The sequence below is a fragment of the Callospermophilus lateralis genome, chromosome 7 (assembly GCF_048772815.1).
Source record: "Callospermophilus lateralis isolate mCalLat2 chromosome 7, mCalLat2.hap1, whole genome shotgun sequence".
Classification (NCBI taxonomy): Eukaryota; Metazoa; Chordata; class Mammalia; order Rodentia; family Sciuridae; genus Callospermophilus; species Callospermophilus lateralis.
The window spans coordinates 64,162,991-64,185,685 of NC_135311.1; the positions used below are offsets into that span (position 1 = coordinate 64,162,991).

The 22,695-nt window shown below is 33.3% G+C and overlaps 1 protein-coding gene and 1 pseudogene across 9 annotated transcripts in view; one reads left to right on the top strand and one right to left on the bottom strand.

Annotated features, from left to right (window-relative positions):
- Positions 1-22,695, top strand: part of LOC143405143 (glycogen debranching enzyme-like) — an 82,566-nt gene that overhangs the window by 48,628 nt on the left and 11,243 nt on the right. For 4 of the 9 annotated variants that reach the window (XM_076863497.1, XM_077109911.1, XM_076863498.1 and 1 more), the window contains exons 4-11: positions 1,665-1,890; positions 3,341-3,452; positions 12,747-12,882; positions 14,036-14,147; positions 14,839-15,041; positions 16,170-16,267; positions 18,139-18,272; positions 18,834-18,967. In XM_076863497.1, the coding sequence (XP_076719612.1) occupies positions 1,665-1,890; positions 3,341-3,452; positions 12,747-12,882; positions 14,036-14,138 (577 nt within the window). In that variant the 3' untranslated portion in view covers positions 14,139-14,147; positions 14,839-15,041; positions 16,170-16,267; positions 18,139-18,272; positions 18,834-18,967. Of the gene's footprint in view, positions 1-1,664; positions 1,891-3,340; positions 3,453-9,531; positions 9,636-12,746; positions 12,883-14,035; positions 14,148-14,838; positions 15,042-16,169; positions 16,268-16,659; positions 16,680-17,948; positions 17,974-18,138; positions 18,273-18,833; positions 18,968-22,695 lie in introns of those variants that run through there. The other 5 variants (XM_076863502.1, XM_076863504.1, XM_076863500.1 and 2 more) reach the window with 4 other exon arrangements.
- Positions 7,952-8,483, bottom strand: LOC143403415 (cell division control protein 42 homolog pseudogene; annotated as a pseudogene).

Consider the following 22,695-nt stretch of genomic DNA (forward strand, 5'->3'; position numbering starts at 1 on the left):
TCCCTTCCCTCCATTCCCCTTTGTCTAATCTGAACTTCTGTTTTCTCACCACCCCGCCTTATTGTGGGTTAGCTTCCACATATCAGTGAAAACTTTTGGTTTTTGAGGATTGGCTTATTTCCCTTAGCATGATAGTCTCCAGGTCCATCATTTACTGGCAGATGTCATAAAGGCTGAGTAATACTCCATTGTGTATACATTCCACATTTTTTTATCCATTCATCTTTTGAAGTGCACTGAGATTTCATTTCACTCCAGTGAGAATGGCAATTATCAAGAATCCAAGTAGCAATAATAAATGTTGGGAAGGTTATAGGGAAAAAGGTACACTTTTACATTGTTGGTGAGACTACAAATTGGTGCAACCACTCTGAAATACAGTATGGAGGGAGATTCCTAGGAAACTAGGAATGGAACCACCATTTGACCCAGCTGTCCCATTCCTTAGTATATATCCAAACAATTTAAAATCACATACTACAGTCATGCAGGCACATTATAGCAGCATAATTCACAGTAGCTAAGCTATGATTATCTTGTTGAATGATAAAAGAATTGCAATTGTTCTTTCATTGAAATAACAGACTCTGCTATGTACACATAGACATTCTAATGCAAGTAGGTATTTACTTTAGACCTATTTATTTTCTCACAATTTGGTAAAAGTTGCACAGTATTTTTATGTGCTTCATACATTTTATAACTATATCAAGAATTTTTATATGATAGATTCAGATTTATTCACAGGTTTTTTAAAAAATAAAGTATAATCAAATATATAAGGACTCTAAATTTCATTTTTAGTTTACATGCTTCACCTTCTTTTTAAAAAATACAATTATTGAGAATTTTGCCTAATAACAAATAATTTTGCCTAATTGAGAATTTGCCTAATATCTAACTTTGATAATTTGCTTAATTTGAAGTGCCTCCTCAGAGTCCCTCTAAAGCCAGCTGTATTCTTCTTATCACCATAGGTATTCTTACTTTCTCTGAGACCAGTTTTGTGATTTTCTTAAATCTTGCCTGAATAATAACAAATCTACCACTTTTTTTACATGGAAAGATACAGGATTATCAATTTTTTTCTCCTTTATGCCTTAATGCAAAGATAAAAATGCCAATTGACTTTGAATATTATAACAAGGAGAAGTAATGTTTGAGCGGCGAGTCATTAAGATGATGATATTTAGTTAAGCTGTCTATAATTGCTGTGACTGGATGATGCTGGATTGAAACAGGCTGTGTATTCAATTGTATATTAGACCTTTACTGTCCACCTTGGGCGCCCTCTACTTTGGAGTTCCCTTTGAGTTCTAGCTGGGTTCCAAGAATGAGTGCCTGTGCAGCCAGGTGGTGTTCCAGGAGAGTTCCCAAGGGGAGTTCCCGTTGGTGTGTGGTGTGTTCCTTGAGGAGCCTTGTGGGTGGCATTCAGGAGAGTTCCTGGGGAGCATGTGTGAAATGTGCTGGTGGAGTTCGGAAATAAAGTTTGTTCCTGTTGAGTGGCTCGTGATTTGTGTCCAGCCAGACTGCAGCATACAAAAATAAATAAGGACAGGTGAGAAAATACTTCCATGACACAGTCACCAAAAGTGACCATGTTTGTCTTCAGTTTTTAAGAGTATGTTTTCATTTTAAATGATCCACTCAATTCTGTTGTTTAGGAATATTATTTTAGCATTTGTTGTTACCCTGAGGCATGGTCTCATTCCTAATCTCCTCGGTGAAGGAACTTATGACAGATACAATTGCCGGGATGCTGTGTGGTGGTGGCTGCAGTGTATTCAAGATTACTGTAAAATGGTTCCAAATGGTGTAGACATTCTCAAGTGCCCAGTTTCCAGAATATATCCAACAGATGATTCTGCTCCTTTGCCTGCTGGCACACAGGTAAAGAGAATTTATTAAAACTTATTTCCTAATACACAGTCAACATAAAACTGCTCCTTGTTTAAAGAACTTGTAACATGGTAGAAGAGATGGTGTGTCCACATAAACATGGTCATTGCAAAGATGGACAAGTAGTACTATGCAGTCTCATACAAGGGAGAGAGGAGTAGTAGATGGGACTCAGGGAGAAAGACTTATAAAGTAACTAAAATTTCACCTAAATGCACTCTGAAAATGTGAGGAGGATATTAGGAGAGTTTGTGGGGGAATATGGGAAGACTTGAAAGATGAAAGGTACAGTGAAGCATATTGAGTTGAAGCACAGTTTAGGACATACTGCTCAGCCTAGTTTTAATATCTGTGTAGAACACCTGAGGGTAGTGAGAGAATATCAGAAGGGTGAACCAGGTGTAGAGGGCCTTGGCAAGCAATCCAGGTAGTTCAGAGTCTATCTTATGAACAATGTTGAACTGATAAACATTTTTGAGTGTTTTTCCTCAATAGGGAATGTAAAATAATATTACGTTTTTGTCACTTCTGATCTGCTTTTGTTTTCATGTGTTCGGTATAAGACTTCAGGGGTGGTGAATACTGCTTCAGGGCTTGCATGTTTTTGTCCCCATGATGTTTATATTAAACACGAAAAACTCAAAAAACATATGTCAAAAATAATTCTTTATGTATGTTCCATTGTCCTACATGGGTTTATGTTATCAAATAGGTATTTACTTTAGACCTATTTATTTTCTCACAATTTGGTAAAAGTTGCACAGTATTTTTATGTGCTTCATACATTTTATAACTATATCAAGAATTTTTTATATGATAGATTCAGATTTATTCACAGGTTTTTTAAAAAATAAAGTATAATCAAATATATAAGGACTCTAAATTTCATTTTTAGTTTACATGCTTCACCTTCTTTTTAAAAAATACAATTATATATCTCCCTATATATCATCCTAAGTATTACTTTATTATTAATATGGACAAAGAAAATTATCTGTGGACTCTTTACATTCACTGGGGATATTTCCTGAAGTCATCATAGATTCCCATGTTTGAGAGTACCACTTTTGCACAAAATTTAATCACTATTACTTATGTGTGCAGAGGAGTAAGAATATATAGGTGCTAAATGACAAGCTGAACTCATTTATTGTTTATTGTTCTGCTAGAAACTATTCAAGCTAAGCATTTCACCTACCTGCAAAATTACAAATTATTTTGTCACAGGCCTGAATAGTTAAAACTACTAATGTTAAATATTCATATGACAGATTGTATTATTTTGTGCAGTAGGAGCTGCTGCTTTTCCCTGGGCCTACTCCAATCCTTAGTTCTCCCTCCAAAGAAAAGTATGTGTTTTCACATTAGTTAAGCTGTGGGATTTAGGAGAAGATCAGTATGTAGTTTCTAATAGAGGTCACATCCATTCTGTCTCAAACAGGATCAACCATTGTGTGAAGTAATACAGGAAGCCATGCAAAGACACATGCAGGGCATACAGTTCCAAGAAAGGAATGCTGGACCACAGATAGATCGAAATATGAAGGATGAAGGTATGGAACTTTAACTCCATAGTGAATATTCACTAATGCAGAGAAATTAAACCTTGTAATCATTCTTTCACTTTGCAGTAATGGATGCAAAACCTTAAGATATATTAATGAGAAAGATAACAGTGTTTCTGATCTCATCAAGTTTTTAGTTTCTAGAGGAAATATGAAATTTCATATTATTCTAGTCAGCCAATATTAACGATAATATTGATGGGTACAATTTATAATGATAACATTAATATTAATTGCAATGAATTGAGTCATTACCTGGTAGGCATTGTGCTAACTACTTGACCTATGTTGTTCCAATTTAATACTCCAAAGAACATTTGGAACAAGTTATTTTGTTTTCATTTTTACTAAATGAGAAAATTCTTAAGAGTAGCCTTCCCAGAGCTAAAGAGCTACTAAGTGGCAAACTAGGATTTTTTCCCTGGTCTCTCTCTTTGGCTTAGACTCCTGTAGAACAGTTTTTACAAAAAGGATATATGTATATCAAGTTAAAATTGATAAACTTTTAACTTCTTCTTACTTATTTTATGGCACACAATCATTACCAGCCAATGCAAGGCTAATTGTTTCATTTTTCCCATATTTCTTTTAGAGAATCATTCTAATACATTTATTGTATATTTATTTTTCATTAAACATGTATTATTTTATTTATATGTCATTTTAATGTTTTATTAGTGCATTATAGTTATATATAATTTGGGGTTCATTTTGAGATAATCACACCAGCATTTGCCCCACTTCTGTCCCTAGTACTTCTTCTTTTCTTCCCCTCTTTCTCCCACCCATGTTCACCTCACCATATTCCCTTTCCTCTACTCTACTGGTCTTTTATTTACTTATACATTTTTAATTTTATACACCATTTTTAATTGGTGTTTAATAGATGCACATAAAGGTGAAAATCACTGTGGTATATTTATCTGTATACATAGCATAATTTGGTCAATTGCATTCAATCGTTCCTCTCTTTTCCCATCCTGTCTCTTTCCCCCTCTGCTCCACTGATTTTCATGGGATCTGTACCCCTTTCTTTTTCCCTTGTTTCTGGCTTCTGGATATGAAAGAAAACAGTATACCCTTGACTTTCTGGATCTGTCTTATTTCACTTAGATGCTGTTCTCCAGTTCTATTCATCTAATAGCAAATGCCATGCATATCAATTTTTTAACTTTATAGTTTAGAAAGAATTTGAGATTCATAAAAGTTTGCAAAGAAGTTTTACATGGAGAACCATAAAACGTTCACCCCATTTCCCTCAGCTTCTCCCAATGGGGGTGTCTTATATAACTGAAGTATGGTATCATTAGGAAATTGACATTAGTGTGATACTGTTAACTAGCCTATAGACCTGATTTGGTTTCTAGTTTTTACATTATCTCATCTGTGTGTCTGTGTGTTTGTGCATACATGCTCACACTTGCATGTATGTGTGCATGTAGCTTTGTGAAATGTGACTCCATGTATAACTTCATGTAACCATTACCACAATCAAGGTACTGAACTAATCCATCACCACAAAGGTCTTTCTGTCTGCCTTTATAGTTAACACCTACCCACTCTACTGCCACACTTGAACTCTAAAAACTGCTAATCAGTTCTCTCTATATATGATTTTATTATGTTGAAAATGTTATGTAAATTGAATCATACTGCATATAACCTTTTGAGTGGTTTTATTCACTAATCATAATGCCCTCGAGATCCATCCAAGCAGATGCATGCATTGGTAGTTTATTCCTATTTTTGCTGAATAGTATTCCCTCTTAGTGATGTCAGAATTTATTTAAACTTTCATCCACTGAAGGACATTTAGGTAGTTCCATTTTTTTTTTTACTAATACAACTAATATGAATATTTCACATGTAGATTTTTACATGACACATATATTTCATTTCTCAGGGAATGCCCAAGGATATGAGTCAGTCATATAATGAGTGCCTGTTTTATTTTATAAGAAATTGCCAAACAATGTTCCAAAATGGTTGTACCATTTTACATTCCTCTCCAGCAATCTGGAGAAGACCAGTTTCGATTTTCATCCACTTATTGTTATGGAGTTTTGTTTTGTTTTGTTTTCAAAGAAGTGCTAATGGTTGTGTAGACTGCTACACAATATTTGCATTTCTCTAATGTTAAAAATCTTTTCATATACTTATTTGCCATTCATCTTCCCTAATTGTGTTGTTTGCTTATTTTCTAATTGGATTGCTGATTTTTGACTATTAAGCATTTTGAAAATATTGTTTTAAAAATTTTATTATAAAATGTCCCAGTTTAGCCATTTGAAAGTGTGCAGTTCAGTGGCTTTAACTACATTCACATTGTTGTGTAGTCATCATCACTATCCATCTCCAGAACTTTTTTGTCATCCCAAACAGAAACTACCCAGTACATAATAAGTACTCATTAGCCTTTTCCCCAGCTCCTAAAAATTGCTATTCTACTTTCTGTGTCTATGAATTTAACTATTTGAATGTTTTTGTCCAGTGTTTGTTGCTATAACAAAATACCTGAGGCAGGCAACTTTATAAAGAAAAAGATTTGTTTAGCTCAAAGTTTCGGAGGCTGAAAGTATAAGCTGAAGCATCTTTGTTGAGTTTGGCCTCTGGTGAGGACCCTCTTGGTTATATCACATCATGCCAGATAACCTTATAGTGGGAGAGTTTATGTTTGGGGGAGATATCATGACAAGAAAGAAAGCCAGAGATTTAGAGGTCAGGACATTCTTATTCTTTGGAACCTAGCCCCCTCTGAAAGGCATCATTGATCTTTTCCAATGGTAATGTCTCCAGTGACTCAATCACCTTCATCAGGCCACACCTCTTAAAGCTTCCAGCACATCTAAATCATAGCATCTGTGTACCTCATATAATTGAAATAATAATATATTTGCCCTTTGTTTCTGGCTTATTTCATTGAGCATAATTTTTTTTTTTTATGTTTCAACCATGTTCTATGTGTATCAGAATTCCATTCCTCTTTTTTGGTTAGTTTTTTGAGAGTTTCTTTTTTGATAAAAATTTCTAAAATTAAATTCTCCATCCAACATTTTTAAAAACTAGAAATTACAACCAAAATAAGCTGGAAGAAAAGAAAAACCTTCTTAACACTTACAGAGATTCTCTTCCAGACTGTTTCCATGATTTTCATTAGAGAATCATTAGAGAATCTCAATGGGATAGAGGGTCTTTATGTGCCAAACAGAAATAAAGGACTTCCCCTGGCTGTTCCCCTTGTTGGTAAGTATTCTCTCCACATCTCTGGCTTCTTAATGAAGCAGGCCAACATTCTCAAACCTGAAAGGATGCCAGTCATTTTGTAGGCATCTGTATTCTGCCACCACACCGCTATGTGCCAAGTCTACAGCTGAGTTCCAAGAAGGCCATACAATTTTGAGTTGCAAATCTGTTTTAAGTATATAAGACACTGACTGACAGGAAACTTTTTTTTAAATTACAGACTCAATACATGTGGTTTATTTTTTCAGTGGAAGAAGTTAGAAATTAACTACCCCCCCAAAAAAACCCCAGCAAATAGCAAACAAATTTCCTTGGAAATCAGTCACATGTAGAGTGCACCCTAGAAAAGAGAAGAGGCAAAACAGTTGCCACTCACTTTCATGAGTTTCATCAAATACTGGATCTATTCAAGGTGAAGAGAAAAGGCAACTTTGAATAAGGAGCATTATATTAAATGGGTCATTTACTGTAATCCTTCCTAAGAACACCAGGTTGGAAAAACATTTTCTAAACTAGATTGAGGAAATTGAATGTGGAATCAATCTATCCTTCTCACCTAAAGCTACCCACTGATTAATGAATTAAGAAAAAACTATAAAAAATTCCATACACATTCCCCTCACTTCAACAAAAGAAGAGGAAGAAACAAACAAAAAATTAAGATGTCCCAGATTTCTCTCCTGGTTGGAACCAGGGAATGGCTTCAACAAACTGGTCTGTTACAAAGTCATCACAAGCATGTTTGCTTTTTTGTGTGTGGTGGGGGGTACTTACCCAGGACTGAACTCGGGGAACTTGATTACTAACTCACATCTCCAGCCCTATTTTGTATTTTATTTAGAGACAGGGTCTAACTGAGTTCCTTAGTACCTTGTTTTTGCTGAGGCTGGCATTGAATTGGCAATCTTCCTGCCTCAGCCTCCTGAGCCACTGGGATTACAGGCATGCAAAACTGCGCCTGGCATGTTTTGCTTTTGAACAACAACAAAAATAGAGTTTTTTTTAAAAAACAATAAAACAAAAACCAGTACTGATCACTTTTCTGACAATACACAATTACTCAAAATTAACTAGTATCGGGGAAGGCAGGCATACCTGTGGGCCTTGTCTCACACAAGTGCATGTGGGTAGGTGTATGACATTTGTATTAAAGTAGAAACAAATTTTAACTTTTAATCTTTACTTTGATTTAAACATTGCTATTAGTATGATGGTGACATTAGCTGTGCAGAAGGGGCTCTCTGTCATAGCAGTACATGTGGCTGTGGCTCTTCTTCAGTTCTGGAGGCTCCAGGGCAGTCAGTATTCATACTCTGTAGGCCTTCCTGTGTGAGTGCAGAACACTCCACATACTTGACAGCCTTCAGATCACTGGCCAGTTTTCAGCAGTCTCTGGAGAGAGAGGCTTATTTGTTCTTGGCAAGTTTCTCAAAAATAGAAGGTTCATCTTTTGTAAGCAAAAAATGGATGTTTGGACAATGGTGAGTATCTCAGGCAACCACTTTAATTTTACATTTTCAGTAGTGGAGAGACCACTGAAAAACAGACAAGAAATATATCTGTTCATGGATAATTCAGCAGTTGTAATCTATCATAATTCTCTTGCCCTGCACTGTCAAATGTCAAAGAATATGTATTTCTCTGCCAATCCTAACTGACTGCATAGTTGTGAAAAATAGTTGGTACATATTCAGGTGGAAATTTGTTTTTTGTGTGAGATATCAGGAGACATGTTTTACCAATGGCACCATAGCCCACAACATCACACTTAATCATCTGTGTTGCAGAAATAGTTTTGTGTTTACTTTAAATATTTCAAATTTGATGTTGCCCTCAGCTCCTCCACTGGGCCATTGACAGCACTGTAAAGGGTCTTCTAGCCTGCCAGATAGGGACATACACTGGCTGTTTCTATGATTTTTGACCACTTTATATATTTTATATAAATGAAATCAAATAATATTTGTCCTTTTATGACTTATTTTACTTAGGAAGTCAAGGTAAGTTTATCCATATTATAAGTTATGACAGGATTTCTTTTCAAAGGCCACATATTTTGTTGTGTATTTGTGTACACTTGTGTATGTGAACATACCTTACATTTTCTTTATTCATTCTTATTTTAGTAGGCCTTTGTATGAAACAAAGGCTTTTGTGAATAATGATGCAGTATACATGGGTATGCATATAACTCTTCAAGATTTTTTTTTTTTTAATTCTTTGGATATATACTTCAAAGTGGAGTTGGTAGATCATACACTAATTCTACTTCTAATTTTTAAAGGAGCTTAATGTTTTCCACAATGACCATACTATTTACATTCCCACCAACAGTGCACAGTGTTCTAATTTCTCTGCATCCTCAGCAACACTAATGTTCTTTTTTTTTTTTTTTTTTTTTTTTTTTTAATAGTGGTCTTCTGAATGGGATGATTTCCATCTCCCAAAGGATTAGTGATGTTGAGAATTGTTTCATGTGCTTCTTAGTCATAGTATATCTTCTTTGGAGAAGTATCTAGTCACATCCTTTGTCCATGTTTGAATTTGGTTGTTTGGGGTTATTTTGTTTGGTTGTAGGGGTCATTGTATATTCTGGATATTATACTCTTATCAGATATGGTTGTAAATAGTTTCTCTCATATTGTAAGTTGTCTTTTCAACTTGAAAGGTCCTGGGTTCATTTTCCAGTAAAACATACACACACACACACACACACACACACACACGTTATAATGTGCTAAATCCATTTTTTATCTTTTTTAACATTGTTTCTTGTATCTGTTCATTCCATTGTTTATAGCAAGTCTTTTAATCTGACTCATAGAATTCTACATAATGTGCATCTATACATTTTATATATTCATGGATGGATACCTAGATTGCCTCCAGCTCTCAGCTACCACAAACAAGATTTTGATGAACCTAGAGGTATCTTTATAGATATATATGATCATTTTCCTGGCAGAGATTGCATATCTGCTACATATGCCATATTCTTATGTTCTTTAACTAAATATTAACAAATTTATTTCCATAATTACTGGAAGGAATTCCAATCTATGTTCCTACTGACCATCAAAGTGGCTTATGATGTGCCTCAGGCCTACTAACACATTATCCACTAAGATCATGGGTGAAAAGCAGTATCTAATTCTAATTGTAGTTCTATTACTGATGAATTTGAATACTTATTGATGTTTATTTGTCCTTTTTGGAAAGTTTCTTTTCTGTAAAGTAGTGATTTGCCTTTATTTCTTTTTCTATTGACAGTTCTTCATTTCCCTTGTTGATTTATAAGGTTCTTTGTATATTCTAGATATTGTCTATTGTCAGTTTTAGATATTTCACATCTTTCCTCAGCTTGACACCCACCTGACTTTATCTATATTGTTATCACTATATTTTGTTTCAAGATCTTACCCCACTGCATGTCACGAAAAAAAGCTCTCACATTATCTTTTACTAACTTTATGAATAACAGGTGCTATAAGTCTTCTAGTAGCAACAACAAAAAAGTGGATATTAGTTTGCTGGGATGGCTGTACACAGTACCACAAACTGGGTGGTGTAAGTGACAAAAACGTATTGTCTCACAATTTGGAAACAAGTAGTTCAAAATCAGGGTGTTAGCAAGGTTGGCTTCTCCTAAGGGCTGTGAGGGAAAATCTGATCCAAGCCTCTCTCTTTATTTAGAATGGGATCTTCATGTTCACATGGCATTCTTCCTGTAGTTCACATCATCTTCTCTTTGGGTATGTGTGTGCCCAAATTTCCTCTTATAAAAATACCATTCAGATTAGATTAGGGTCCAACCTAATGACCATTTTAACTTAATGACCTTTGTGAAGTTCAATTTCCAAATAAAGTCACATTCAGATACACTGGAGGCCAGGATTACAATTTTTAAATTTGTGGGGAGGGATCCATTCAAACAAAATGAAAATGTTTAGTTTTGAGAAGTATTTATATACTACAGATGGCATTCCTTTTTTATTTTTATTTATATGTGACAGTGGAATGCATTACAATTCTTATTACACATACAGAGCACAATTTTTCATATCTCTGGTTTATACAAAGTATATTCACACCAGTTTGTGATGACATTCTTTTTTAAAACAATTTACAGTCAGGCATGGTGATGCATGCCTGTAATCCCATGGCTGGAGAGGCTGAGGCAAGAGGATTGCCAGTTGAAAGTCAGCCTCAGCAAATTAGTGAGGCTCTAAGCAAATTGGTGAGACCTTTCTCAAAAAAAAAAGAAAGAAAGAAAATTTACAAATGTATTTATTGAGATATAAAATATTCCTCCCATACTCCCATTCCCTATCCCACTCTAGATAGGGCAGAGGGGTTGGAAGGGAAGGGAGAGGGCATGGGTTATTAATGATGGTGGAATGTGATGATCATTTTAATACAAAGTACATGTATGCAGACATGAATAGGTGTGAATATACTGTGTATACAACCAGAGATATGAAAAATTGTGCTGTATATATGTAATAAGAATTGTAATGCATTCCGCTGTCATATATAAATAAAAAAGAGAGAAAACATTTATGTTTTTATGAATTTAATCTGCTCCTAGGTATCTAGTCTATGAAATAATCTAAAACACACAGAAAAGTCATATGATGACATTGATCATACCATTATTTATAATTATATAAAAGGAAGAAACAGCCTTTACAATTAACAGAAAATATTTACATTGACCAGAATGAAAAAATTACAAAATTACACCTATGACAATATAGTATACAAATGTGAAATCTAGTAAATAAAAAATAGTTGGATATATGCGATTTATAAAAATATTACTGTATAAAAATTATTAGAAGGAAATATATGTAATTTGATTTTAAAATATGATTATGGTTTTATAATTTATGATTTCAAAATATAGTACTACATTTAAAATATAATATTAATATGTTAATATTAATATAATGGAACCATTTTTAACATAACGTAATGAACCTTTGATTATTCTAGGTAATGCACTAAACTCATTGGCAAAATGTTCAAAATTACATTTTATATATTAATTTAAAATCATTAATTTATTATTTCTAGCAGTAACACCAAATATTAACCCTGCTAACCCAAGTAGTCTGCTAACAATCACTTATAGTTCTTTAATCCTTCTTTTATCCTTCAGTAAATCAATAGAAATAGATTTTATATTTAAAGAACATATTTTGTGATATCTTTGAATTAATTTAGTTTTTCATAAATATGAAACATTTCAACTTACAGATAGGGCTATAAATTTTACCTCAAATTTCGTACTCAAATTAAGCAGATATTAACATTTGATTATATTTTCTTCAGATCTTTCTGTTTTTGTTTGAAAAGAAATAAACCATATCAGGTATATCCAAAGATTCATCTCTCTTTTTCTTTCTTTCCTCTCTAGAATTAATGACTATCCTATAATCAGGGTTCTCTATTTCCATGTATACTTTTAATGCTTTAGACTTTTATGTGTATTCAAGTATATGCAAAGTATATGTGATCTAATGTGTTGTATATATTTAGTGTACTATAACATATACACTGTATAAATATTTGATGTATTTTAAAATTATACACAAATATATTAGACATAGCCATATAGACCATATAGACACGCATAGCTGTATACATTAGTATTATCTATGTTTTAAGCTTTTATAGAAAAGGTTTTTATTATACATGTCCTTTTATGACTTGTTTACTCAATCATTTTGTCTTGGGTATTTATTTTTGTTCACATAAATCTACTTCTTTAATTTTATATGATATAGGGTGTTTCCCCATGTATAAATAACATTTAAGGATTTCCCTAGAGTATATTTAGAAAGAAATGTAATTACTGTGCAATTTCACATCCCTAATTTTTAAGGTATTACCAAGTTGATCTTCAGAATAGTTGTTCTGGTTTACTATCTTCCTATAAATTGTATAAATATTTTAAATAAAATGTTAATTTTCATTTGCTATATATAATATGTACCAGTTATAGAACATTTATTTTATACGTTTTGGGTTTTTTAGGTTTTAATACAACTGCAGGGGTTGATAACAAAACAGGATTTATATATGGAGGAAATCACTTAAATTTTGGCACATGGATGGATAAAATGGGAAAAAGTGAGAGAGCTAGAAACAGAGGAATCCCAGCCACTCCAAGGTAGTGTTTAATTTAAAGTGCTTTTGTAATTATGCCATTTTCTAAAAATTTATTTTTTAAATATATGTCTTTTAGTTGTAGGTGGACACAATACCTTTATTTATTTATTTTTTTATGTGGTGCTGAGGATCGAACCCAGTGCCTCAGGCATGCTAGGTGAGCATTCTACAACTTGAGCCACAATCCCAGCCCCTAATTATGCCCTTTTTTTAAAAGAGAGAGCGAGAGAGAGAGAGAGAGAGAGAATTTTTTAAATATTTATTTTCTAGTTTTCGGCGGATACAACATCCCTGTTGGCATGTGGTCCTGAGGATCAAACCCAGGTTGCAAGCATGCCAGGAGAGCGCACTACTGCTTGAGCCTCATCCCCAGCCCAAATTATGCCCTGTTAATTTACCATTTTCGTTTTTAAAAACAAATACTTGTGGAATATTTAACTCTATTATTGATGTATTCTTCATATTAAATCAATAAAAATCTGCCTCTCTTCCTCTCTTCTAATTTCTGACTCATCCTTTCTTTCTCCTCGTTATGCAGATATGTTCCTTTTGATATATGTTATATAGCAAAGCTGTCCTTTTTTTTTTTTTTAGAAATTATCAAGGTTTTAGCCTCTGCAAGTACTTCAAAATCACATCTTATGATCTTTTATCCCAATGGTTAATAGTTCATTGGGCATATTTTTTTTTAAATATGAGCAACCATCAGTTATTCTTTTATTTTCACTTCATAAAAAGGGAATCTTTTTTCTTCCTAATTCTTTAAACTTTTGCCCCAGAATTTGTCTTTTAAGAGTTTTTCTTTTTTTATTTCAGAAGCTATCAACAAATAGCTTCTTGTACTGTGTTAAGCTAAGAAGCTCTTTTCTTCAAATTCTATCTTCAGTCAGAATTATCCAAAAAGTAATTTTTAAATAGTTGCTACTGGACTGAGGGGTGTAGGTCCCTGGTAGAATACTTTCCTAACTTGGGTAAGGCCTGGTTTCAATCCCCAGCAAAAATATATATTCCTTATAAAGTCAGGATTTCTTAGTAGATAGTTGCTTTTATAATGAAATGGTTATACTATTCATCAGAATTGTTTATTGAATACCTTCTTAAAATAGTGCCTAAATGAATCCTACTTAGAGAATAAAATTTATTTTTAATTTTAGAGATGGGTCTGCTGTGGAAATTGTGGGCTTGTGTAAATCTGCCATTCGTTGGTTGCTGGAATTATCCAAAAAAATATTTTTCCTTATCATGAAGTTAGAGTAAAAAGACATGGTAAGCTGTTCCTTTTATTTACAAAGAAACTTGTAATACTGTCTGTATTTTTAACTATGTACTCATCATTTGATGCAGTTAGCTAATATTAGAAAACCATAAATTTCAAGAAGAAAGGAAAATCATTAATCTACTCTATGGAAATTGTAGCAAATCTAGTTACTAACCATATTTTTGATAGCAGTTTAAACTGAGGTAAGAAAAACAACATAGTTACTGCCTTTTTGTGCTTTTCTTTTATCTTAATGTGACTGTGAACAGGTTCTATTTTCATGAACAATTTTGAAATCTTTACATCTTTTTTGAGAAAATTCTATCCAATTGAAATATTATTTGAGCCGCATAAATAATTTAAAATTTTCTAATTCATTTGTTAAAAGTAAAAAGAAACAGATGAAGTTAATTATGTTTCATTTAAGATAATGTGTGTGAAATGTGATTCAATATGTAGTCAATATAAAATTATTCCTGACCTATTTTATATTTTGGGAAGTACTGAGTTTTTGAAATACAGTGAATGTTTTATATCTCATCTCAATTTAGGCTAGCTACATTTTCAAAAAGTGGCCAATTTATTTTTCCCTAGTAGATAAAAAGTAATAAGTGTACTAAATACGACTTTTTGGCTCTTATTAGAGGTTTGAATTGCTTTAAATGTCTGAAACTGCCATGTCTTTTCATCATTTTCCAGGGAAAGTCTCATATGAAGAGATGGAACAGAAAAATACAAGACAACTTTGAGAAACTGTTTCATGTTTCAGAAGATCCTTCTGATTCTAATGAGAAGCATCCAAATCTAGTTCACAAACGTGGCATATACAAAGAAGTTATGGAGCTTCAAGTCCTTGGTGTGACTACCAGCTCAGGCCTAATTTTACTATAGCAATGGTCGTGGTAAGTGAAGTGTTTGTTACTGTCCAAATTGTAACAGAATTTACTTAATTTTTTATTTTTTACTGTTTTCATTGAACTGCAGAAAAGGATATTGCTTACTAGCTAGTTTTATATAGTCTTTTATAATTAAAAAGGTCTGCTTATCACCTTTAACATTTACCAATCAGTATCAAAAAATAGAAAACAATGAAAGATGATCAATGAAGTATTTTCCTGATGTATTTTTCACATCCTGAATACACTTAGAAAATGATATTTTTGCAAGACACTGTGCTTGGATTTTGCTGTATATGCCAAATCCAGCTGCTTCAGTGAGCCCCTGACCCACCCAGTTGTCCTGAAAGCTAAAGATGTCTGTATTTCCAATCATCTGTGCCACAACCAGTGCCTCAGCATGCTAGATGGGAAGTTCTGGAGTAGTGAATTACCAGGAATAGCTTAAATTCACACACTCTTTTATTGATAATTAATAAAGTATGTATAGCCAAGGATTCTAGAGTCTCTCCTTTTTAAATTCTGCCTAAACTATGAGGGCAATAAAATAGAGGTTTATGTTTGTCCATGCCTGCCTAGCTGTTTCCATTTTGTCAAAAACATAACTAAACATGGTATTATAAATTACACTAGAATGAAAAACACACAGGCACACAGGACAGCTTTGGTTCAATGTGCATTTGATTTTATTAATCATTAACTGTAGGCCAACCACCAAAATTAATGCAGATCCTCTTCTCCTTCTCTGTATTACAAGTAACTTTACACTGTTCTACATTTTATTATGATCCTAAAAGCAGAAAGTGGGTTCAGATATACCTTAAAGGAAACTCTTGTAAATATTATAAAGAATAAATTACATGAGTTGAAGTGAGTTCTATATTCCTAATAACTATGACAACTTCCTGTTTTTGAAGAATATCCATACATTTTCCTAACTTCTAAGGCCTAGAACAGTGCTTCCAAGTTAGCCTCATGGAATTAAATCTGGTTAGGCATCTACTCTTAAATTCTGCCCACACTGTATTTTTAAATATATTCATTCTTTTTCAAGATGATGATTTGTATATGTAGGTGGAAAGTAATTCTTCTGTGATGTGAAAAAGTTGTATATTTGTTTTTGACATTCATTAGGCCCCTGAGCTGTTTACTACAGAAAAAGCATGGAGAGGATTGGAGATCGCAGAAAAAAAATTACTTGGTCCCCTTGGCATGAAAACTTTAGATCCAGAGTAAGTTGGAATCTAAGTATTAAGAATGTTGTTAGGATTATATTTAATCCAAATATATTAACACCAGCTATTAATTTTTCTTATCGATAACATTTCCAAAATTTCATTCAGATTGAGTTTTTAAAAGTGTCATCTGTACTTTCATTAAGCATCAGTACTCAGAATGCCTCTGTCTTATTCTGTATTCAATAATCAATTAGAGTTTTAGTTTATAAAACTGATGTCATGAATATTTTCGGATGTGCATTTTTCTGATCATAAAGGTGGTAAATGATTATTATAAACATTAGAAGTTACAGATATATATATATATATATGAAAAACACAAAATTAATTTAAACCCCTTTATCTAGAAGGAAGCATCACTATCATCTATCTGGGCCTTTTTGTAGAATTTGGACCATATGGGCATAGACCTAAGAGAATTTATGGAAAACATTACATGGGGTCAATCCCCAGCACCACAAAAAGAAAAAAAATTCATTCCCTTGCTTCCTTTCTTTACCTCAATTCTACTCCTCAAAGGTGGTCATTATTTTCTATATTGTTTCTACTAATAGCTGTTTCTACATTTCTAAAAGAAAGTATATGCTGCTGTTTTATGATATTTTAAGTATTAGGTATTATTCACATATAGTGATGACAGGTGAGGATTTAATTCTGTTCTCAATATTAGTCTTATCCATCCTTTCTTTGTAATTATACTACTCTTTTTACTTATATCCATAAATGATTTCATTTTTATTTTACACTTGTGGGTTTATGCCATCATGTATTTCTTGTCCTTTCCAACTTTGTTTTTTTCCTTGAGTTTCAAATAACTCTTCTGTTTTTCCTTTATGATTTTTCTTTAAAACTTGATATTTGTTATCAACTTGCTTTCTGTATGAATTGATGACAGAATCTCACCTTTGTAGAATTTTCCTACTTTACTATGTACTCATTTCCATCATGAGATGCAAAATTTTGTATGTTTTAACTACATTCTGAGATACTCATATTTTCAGAGTCATTAAGAAGCACTGATCAAAACTAAAACACAAAGTTTATTTTTGTGGCCATATCTATCTTACTTAAAAAAAAAAACCTTTGTATTTAAATTAAATCAAGTATACATAGCCCTTGTATTATCTGTTACAATAATTTTTGTAATATTGTTTGCTGCATAAATATGTTATAAATTCTACATACTATCAGAATGTATGTTGAATTGCTATTTGTAGTCTGATGATATGCCACATATAATTTTAAATTAACTTCATGGAGAAGTTTCAAAAACAACCTTTATAATCTATAACCTGTAAAAACTTATCTATAATATTTAGTAATTCAATTTATTATATGACCATTTAAATTATTATTCATATATTAGAGACCTTTTGAAATACTTGACTTTAAACCAATGGTTAGTGTCAAGCTAACTCCTGGAAGGCAAGATATCTGAATATTTAATAATTTTTATATTAGTCAGTATTTGTTAATTATTCCTGAACACATTGCTAAAGTCCTCTGGACTCATTATATTCTTATTTAAGGTTAAATTATGTTTTAATGCTGAGCTTATTCTATGAATTGGAAGATAACATGATTATTTCTCTTAACATTGCTATTGAAATGTTTTTAATGTTTTCTATGATAGCTGAGCTTCTTTTATTTAACTTAACTTCCAATCATTTTGCAGTGATATGGTTTACTGTGGAATATATGACAATGCCTTAGACAATGACAACTACAATCTTGCTAGAGGTTTCAATTATCACCAAGAACCTGAAAGTTTTTCATTTTTCTTTGAGTTTTCAGTTATTTTTCAAATAGTATTAGATATTCACTGTTCTTTTTCTTTCCTTTACTTTTAAATTATCTTTTTTCAGGAATGGCTATGGCCTGTTGGATATTTTCTTCGTGCAAAGTTATATTTTTCCAAATTGATGGGTCTGGAGTGTAGTGCAAAGACAATGTTTTTGGTTAAAAACGTTCTTTCTCAACATTATGTTCATCTTGAGAGGTAAGTTGTCATGGGCATGTAATGTCTATAACTGGTGTGTCCTGAGTTCTTAGATATTAGGTAAGTTGGGTTTCCTTAGGATTCATTTCTCTGTGCTCTAGGTATCCCAATGAAGCTTGAAACCTTTCTTTTTTAACATGGCAGAGTCCATCGTGGAAATTTTACCTTCCCTTCATTAATTTAGGTAGTAAGTTACTTAAAGCTAAGGATTGATATTGTATGATTTGAACATATGGAATAGTCTTTGATTTTCAAAATTTAGCTCGTATTTTTAGAATGTGGTTAGCAAAGAATAAATACAAAAAACAAAAATATTTGGATCAGGCCTTTTGAACTAGTTGATATATATAAAATTGGCATAAATTGTATCACTTCTCTTTCAAGAACATAAGGGACTTCAAACTATCACGGCAAATATTGCATGAAAATTGGTTTTCATTAGCTTAAATTATCACCAAGGACCTGTAAGAATTTCATTTTTCTCTGAGTTTTCAGTTATTTTTCAAATAGTTTTAGATATTCACAGTTCTTTTTTTTTACTTTAAATTATCTTTTTTTCAGGAATGGCTATGGCCTGTTGGATATTTTCTTCGTGCAAAGTTATATTTTTCCAAATTGATGGGTCCGGAGTGTAGTGCAAAGACAATGTTTTTGGTTAAAAACGTTCTTTCTTGACATTACGTTCATCTTGAGAGGTAAGTTGTCATGGGCATGTAGTGTCTATAACTGGTGTGTCCTCAGTTCATTAGATATTAGGTAAGTTGGGTTAGGATTCATTTCCTAGGATTCATTTCTCTGTGCTCTTGGTAGCCCAATGAAGCTTGAAACCTTTCTTCTTTAACATGGAAATTTTACCTTCCCTTCATTGATTTAGGTAGTAAGTTACTTAAAGCTAAGGATTTGATATTGTATGATTTGAACATATGGAATAGTCTTTGGTTTTCAGAATTTAGCTCGTATTTTTAGAATGTGGTTAGCAAAGAATAAATACAAAAACCAAAAATATTTGGATCAGGCCTTTTGAACTAGTTGAGATACACACACACACACACACACACACACACACACACACACATATATAACAATTTTCAAAAATGTTCCATTATAGTTAAAATATTTGAATTGGCCTTTTGACTGTTATTTCAAAAACAGTTTCTCACCTCCTGTCTCCTAATTATTAGCAGATTATCAGGGTCAGAATTACATATTTTTCTAAAATGGTACAAATTTCATCAAGTCTATCTTAATTTCTCAAATTCTAGATTATGCCTTCATCTTACTGCTCAGACTAATTATGCATAATTGGCATAAATTGTATCACCTCTCTTTGAAGAACATAAGGGACTTCAAACTATCATGGCAAATATTGCATGAAAATTGTTTTTTATTAGCTTAAATATACTCACAGAACACCCAACTCTGTCGTTGCCCTGTACTGTTTCGGGGGGTTTTGCATTTATTTTCTCTTTGTTACCTTTTATCTGTTAAAAGTAAGACTATCTGGCATGCCTGGGGTCATTCTACTTTTACCTGTCATCTCATCACTTCAGACCTGTTATGAGACCTTGTTCCAGTAATTAATTATCTTCTCTTGGTATTCCACTTTATGTTTCCTACTTAAGCTACAGAGATATCTGTCAGCCCATTCTAAAACAAAATCCCTTCATATAGTTATTAACTCAAACCTGGTCCTGTCTCTCTTACCAGCCCATGTCCCCTTTAGGAGTAACCTCTTTTTTCTCTCTCCGTTTTGACCCACTTAGTCATTACCACCTTCATCTGACTTTCGCCCTCACCACTCTGGCAAAGCCACTCAACAAGATCTCTCCTAGTTTCCAGACCCCATGACTTCCCTTAAGTTCTCTACTTTGAGCTGGCAATTGCTTTCCTTTTTTCATGAAAAACCTTCTGGTACCATTAGTATTAGGTTTCCCTTGTTTACATGGTAGAACTAATGGTAATAACAACAAATGATATTCATTGATCAATTAAGCCTGTTCTAGGCATTATTCTAAATGTATGTATGTAAAATGACTCATTTAATCCAAACAACTATATAAAATTGTTCGTATTACCATCATCATCATCTCCACCACCACCACATATTATTGTTGTTATCCACTTGTCCACTTACTCACTTTGTGACCATGAGGAAGTTATTTAACTTCTCTAAAGCTTGGTTTTCTCATCTGCATAGAGTGAGTTGGGATCTTTGAAGGTTGGATTGTTTCAAGGAGTGTTATATTTTTTTTCCCTTTTTTTTATTGGTTGTTCAAAACATTACATAGCTCTTGGCATATCATATTTCATCCTTTAGATTCAAGTGGGTTATGAACTCCCATTTTTACCCCATATACAGATTGCAGAATCACATCGGTTACACATCCACTTTTTTACATAATGCCATATTAGTAACTGTTGTATTCTGCTACCTTTCCTATCCTCTACTATCCCCCTCCCCTCCCCTCCCATCTTCTCTCTCTATTCCATCTGCTGTAATTTAATTCTCTCCCTTGTTTTTTTTTCCCTTTTCCCTCACAACCTCTTATATGTAATTTTGTATAACAGTGAGGGTTTATTTCCATTTCCATGCAATTTCCCTTTTCTCTCCCTTTCCCTCCCACCTCATGTCTCTGTTCAATGTTAATCTTTTCCTCCTGCTCTTCCTCCCTGCTCTGTTCTCAGTTGCCTTCATTATATCAAAGAAGACATTTGGCATTTGTTCTTTAGGGATTGGCTAGCTTCACTTAGCATAATCTGCTCTAATGCCATCCATTTCCCTGCAAATTCCATGATTTTGTCATTTTTGAGTGCTAGGTAATCTCCATTGTGTATAAATGCCACATTTTTTTATCCATTCATCTATTGAAGGGCATCTGGGTTGGTTCCACAGTCTAGCTATTGTGAATTGTGCTGCTATAAACATGGATGTGGCAGTATCCCTGTAGTACGCTCTTTTAAGGTCTTCAGGGAATAGTCCAAGAAGGGCAATAGCTGGGTCAAATGGTGGTTCCATTCCCAGCTTTTCCAGGAATCTCCATACTGCTTTCCAAATTGGCCTCACCAATTTGCAGTCCCACCAGCAATGTACAAGAGTACACTTTTCCCCACATCCTTGCCAGCACTTGTTGTTGTTTGACTTCTTAATGGCTGCTAATCTTACTGGAGTGAGATGGTATCTTAGGGTGACTTTGATTTGCATTTCTCTGACTGCTAGAGATGGTGAGCATTTTTTCATGTACTTGTTGATTGATTGTATGTCCTCCTCTGAGAAGTGTCTGTTCAGGTCTTTGGTCCATTTGTTGATTGGGTTATTTGTTATCTTATTGTTTAGTTTTTTGAGTTCTTTGTATACTCTGGATATTAGGGCTCTATCTGAAGTGTGAGGAGTAAAAATTTGTTCCTAGGATGTAGGCTCCCTATTTACCTCTCTTATTGTTTCTCTTGCTGAGAAAAAACTTTTTAGTTTGAGTAAGTCCCATTTGTTGATCCTAGTTATTAACTCTTGTGCTATGGGCAAAGGACTGATATATTAACATATGTTACATAGACAAGATAATAAGACAGATATGAGCTATCATTAATTATCTTTATTTTATAAACAAAGTTAAGAAGGTGAAGTAACTTAGATAAAGTCAAACAGCAAGTCATCTACTTTAGCTTTTACTAAGATCCAGGCAGTCAGGTCCTCCAGGCTGTGCTCTTAACTGCACTATTAACTCTGTTTACTCTTTCTCTGGCTTTTATTTCCAGCACCTAAATATGCTCATTCTCTAAAAATCCAAGGGATTTTGTTTGTTTGCTTATTTCTTATTAATGTTTTTGCTTTGCAATACTGATTTCTGAACTCAGGGCCACACACATGTCTAGCAAACACTCTACCAGTGAACTACATCCCCTGCTCAGGCAGGCTTTGAACTTGTGATTTTCCTACCATAGCATCCTAAGTAGCTTGGGAAACAGATGTGTACCCTGGTTGCCTCTTGACCTTTCTAATACAGGTGTTTAGTGCTATACATTTCCCCTTACGTATCAGTTTATCATATTCCACAAATTCTGATAAGTTGTATACTTATTTAGTTGAAGTACTTCCTTTTCTTAAATTTTTTAACTGGTGTTTTTAGTTTTACTTAGCAGTAGAATGTATTTTGACATATTATACGTACATGGATTATAACTTCCCATTCTTGTAGTTGTGGATGATGTGGAGTTACACTGGTTGTGTATTCATATATGAACATAGAAAAGGAATGTCTTCTGTCTTTCCTATTTCCACCCTCCTTGCCTTGCCTTGATTCCCCTTTGTCTAATCCAATGACTTTCTATTCCCCCACCCCTTATTGTGTGTTAGCTTATCAGAGAGAACATTTGGCCTTTGATTTTGGGGGATTCATTTATTTCACTTAGCATGATAAGTCTCTAG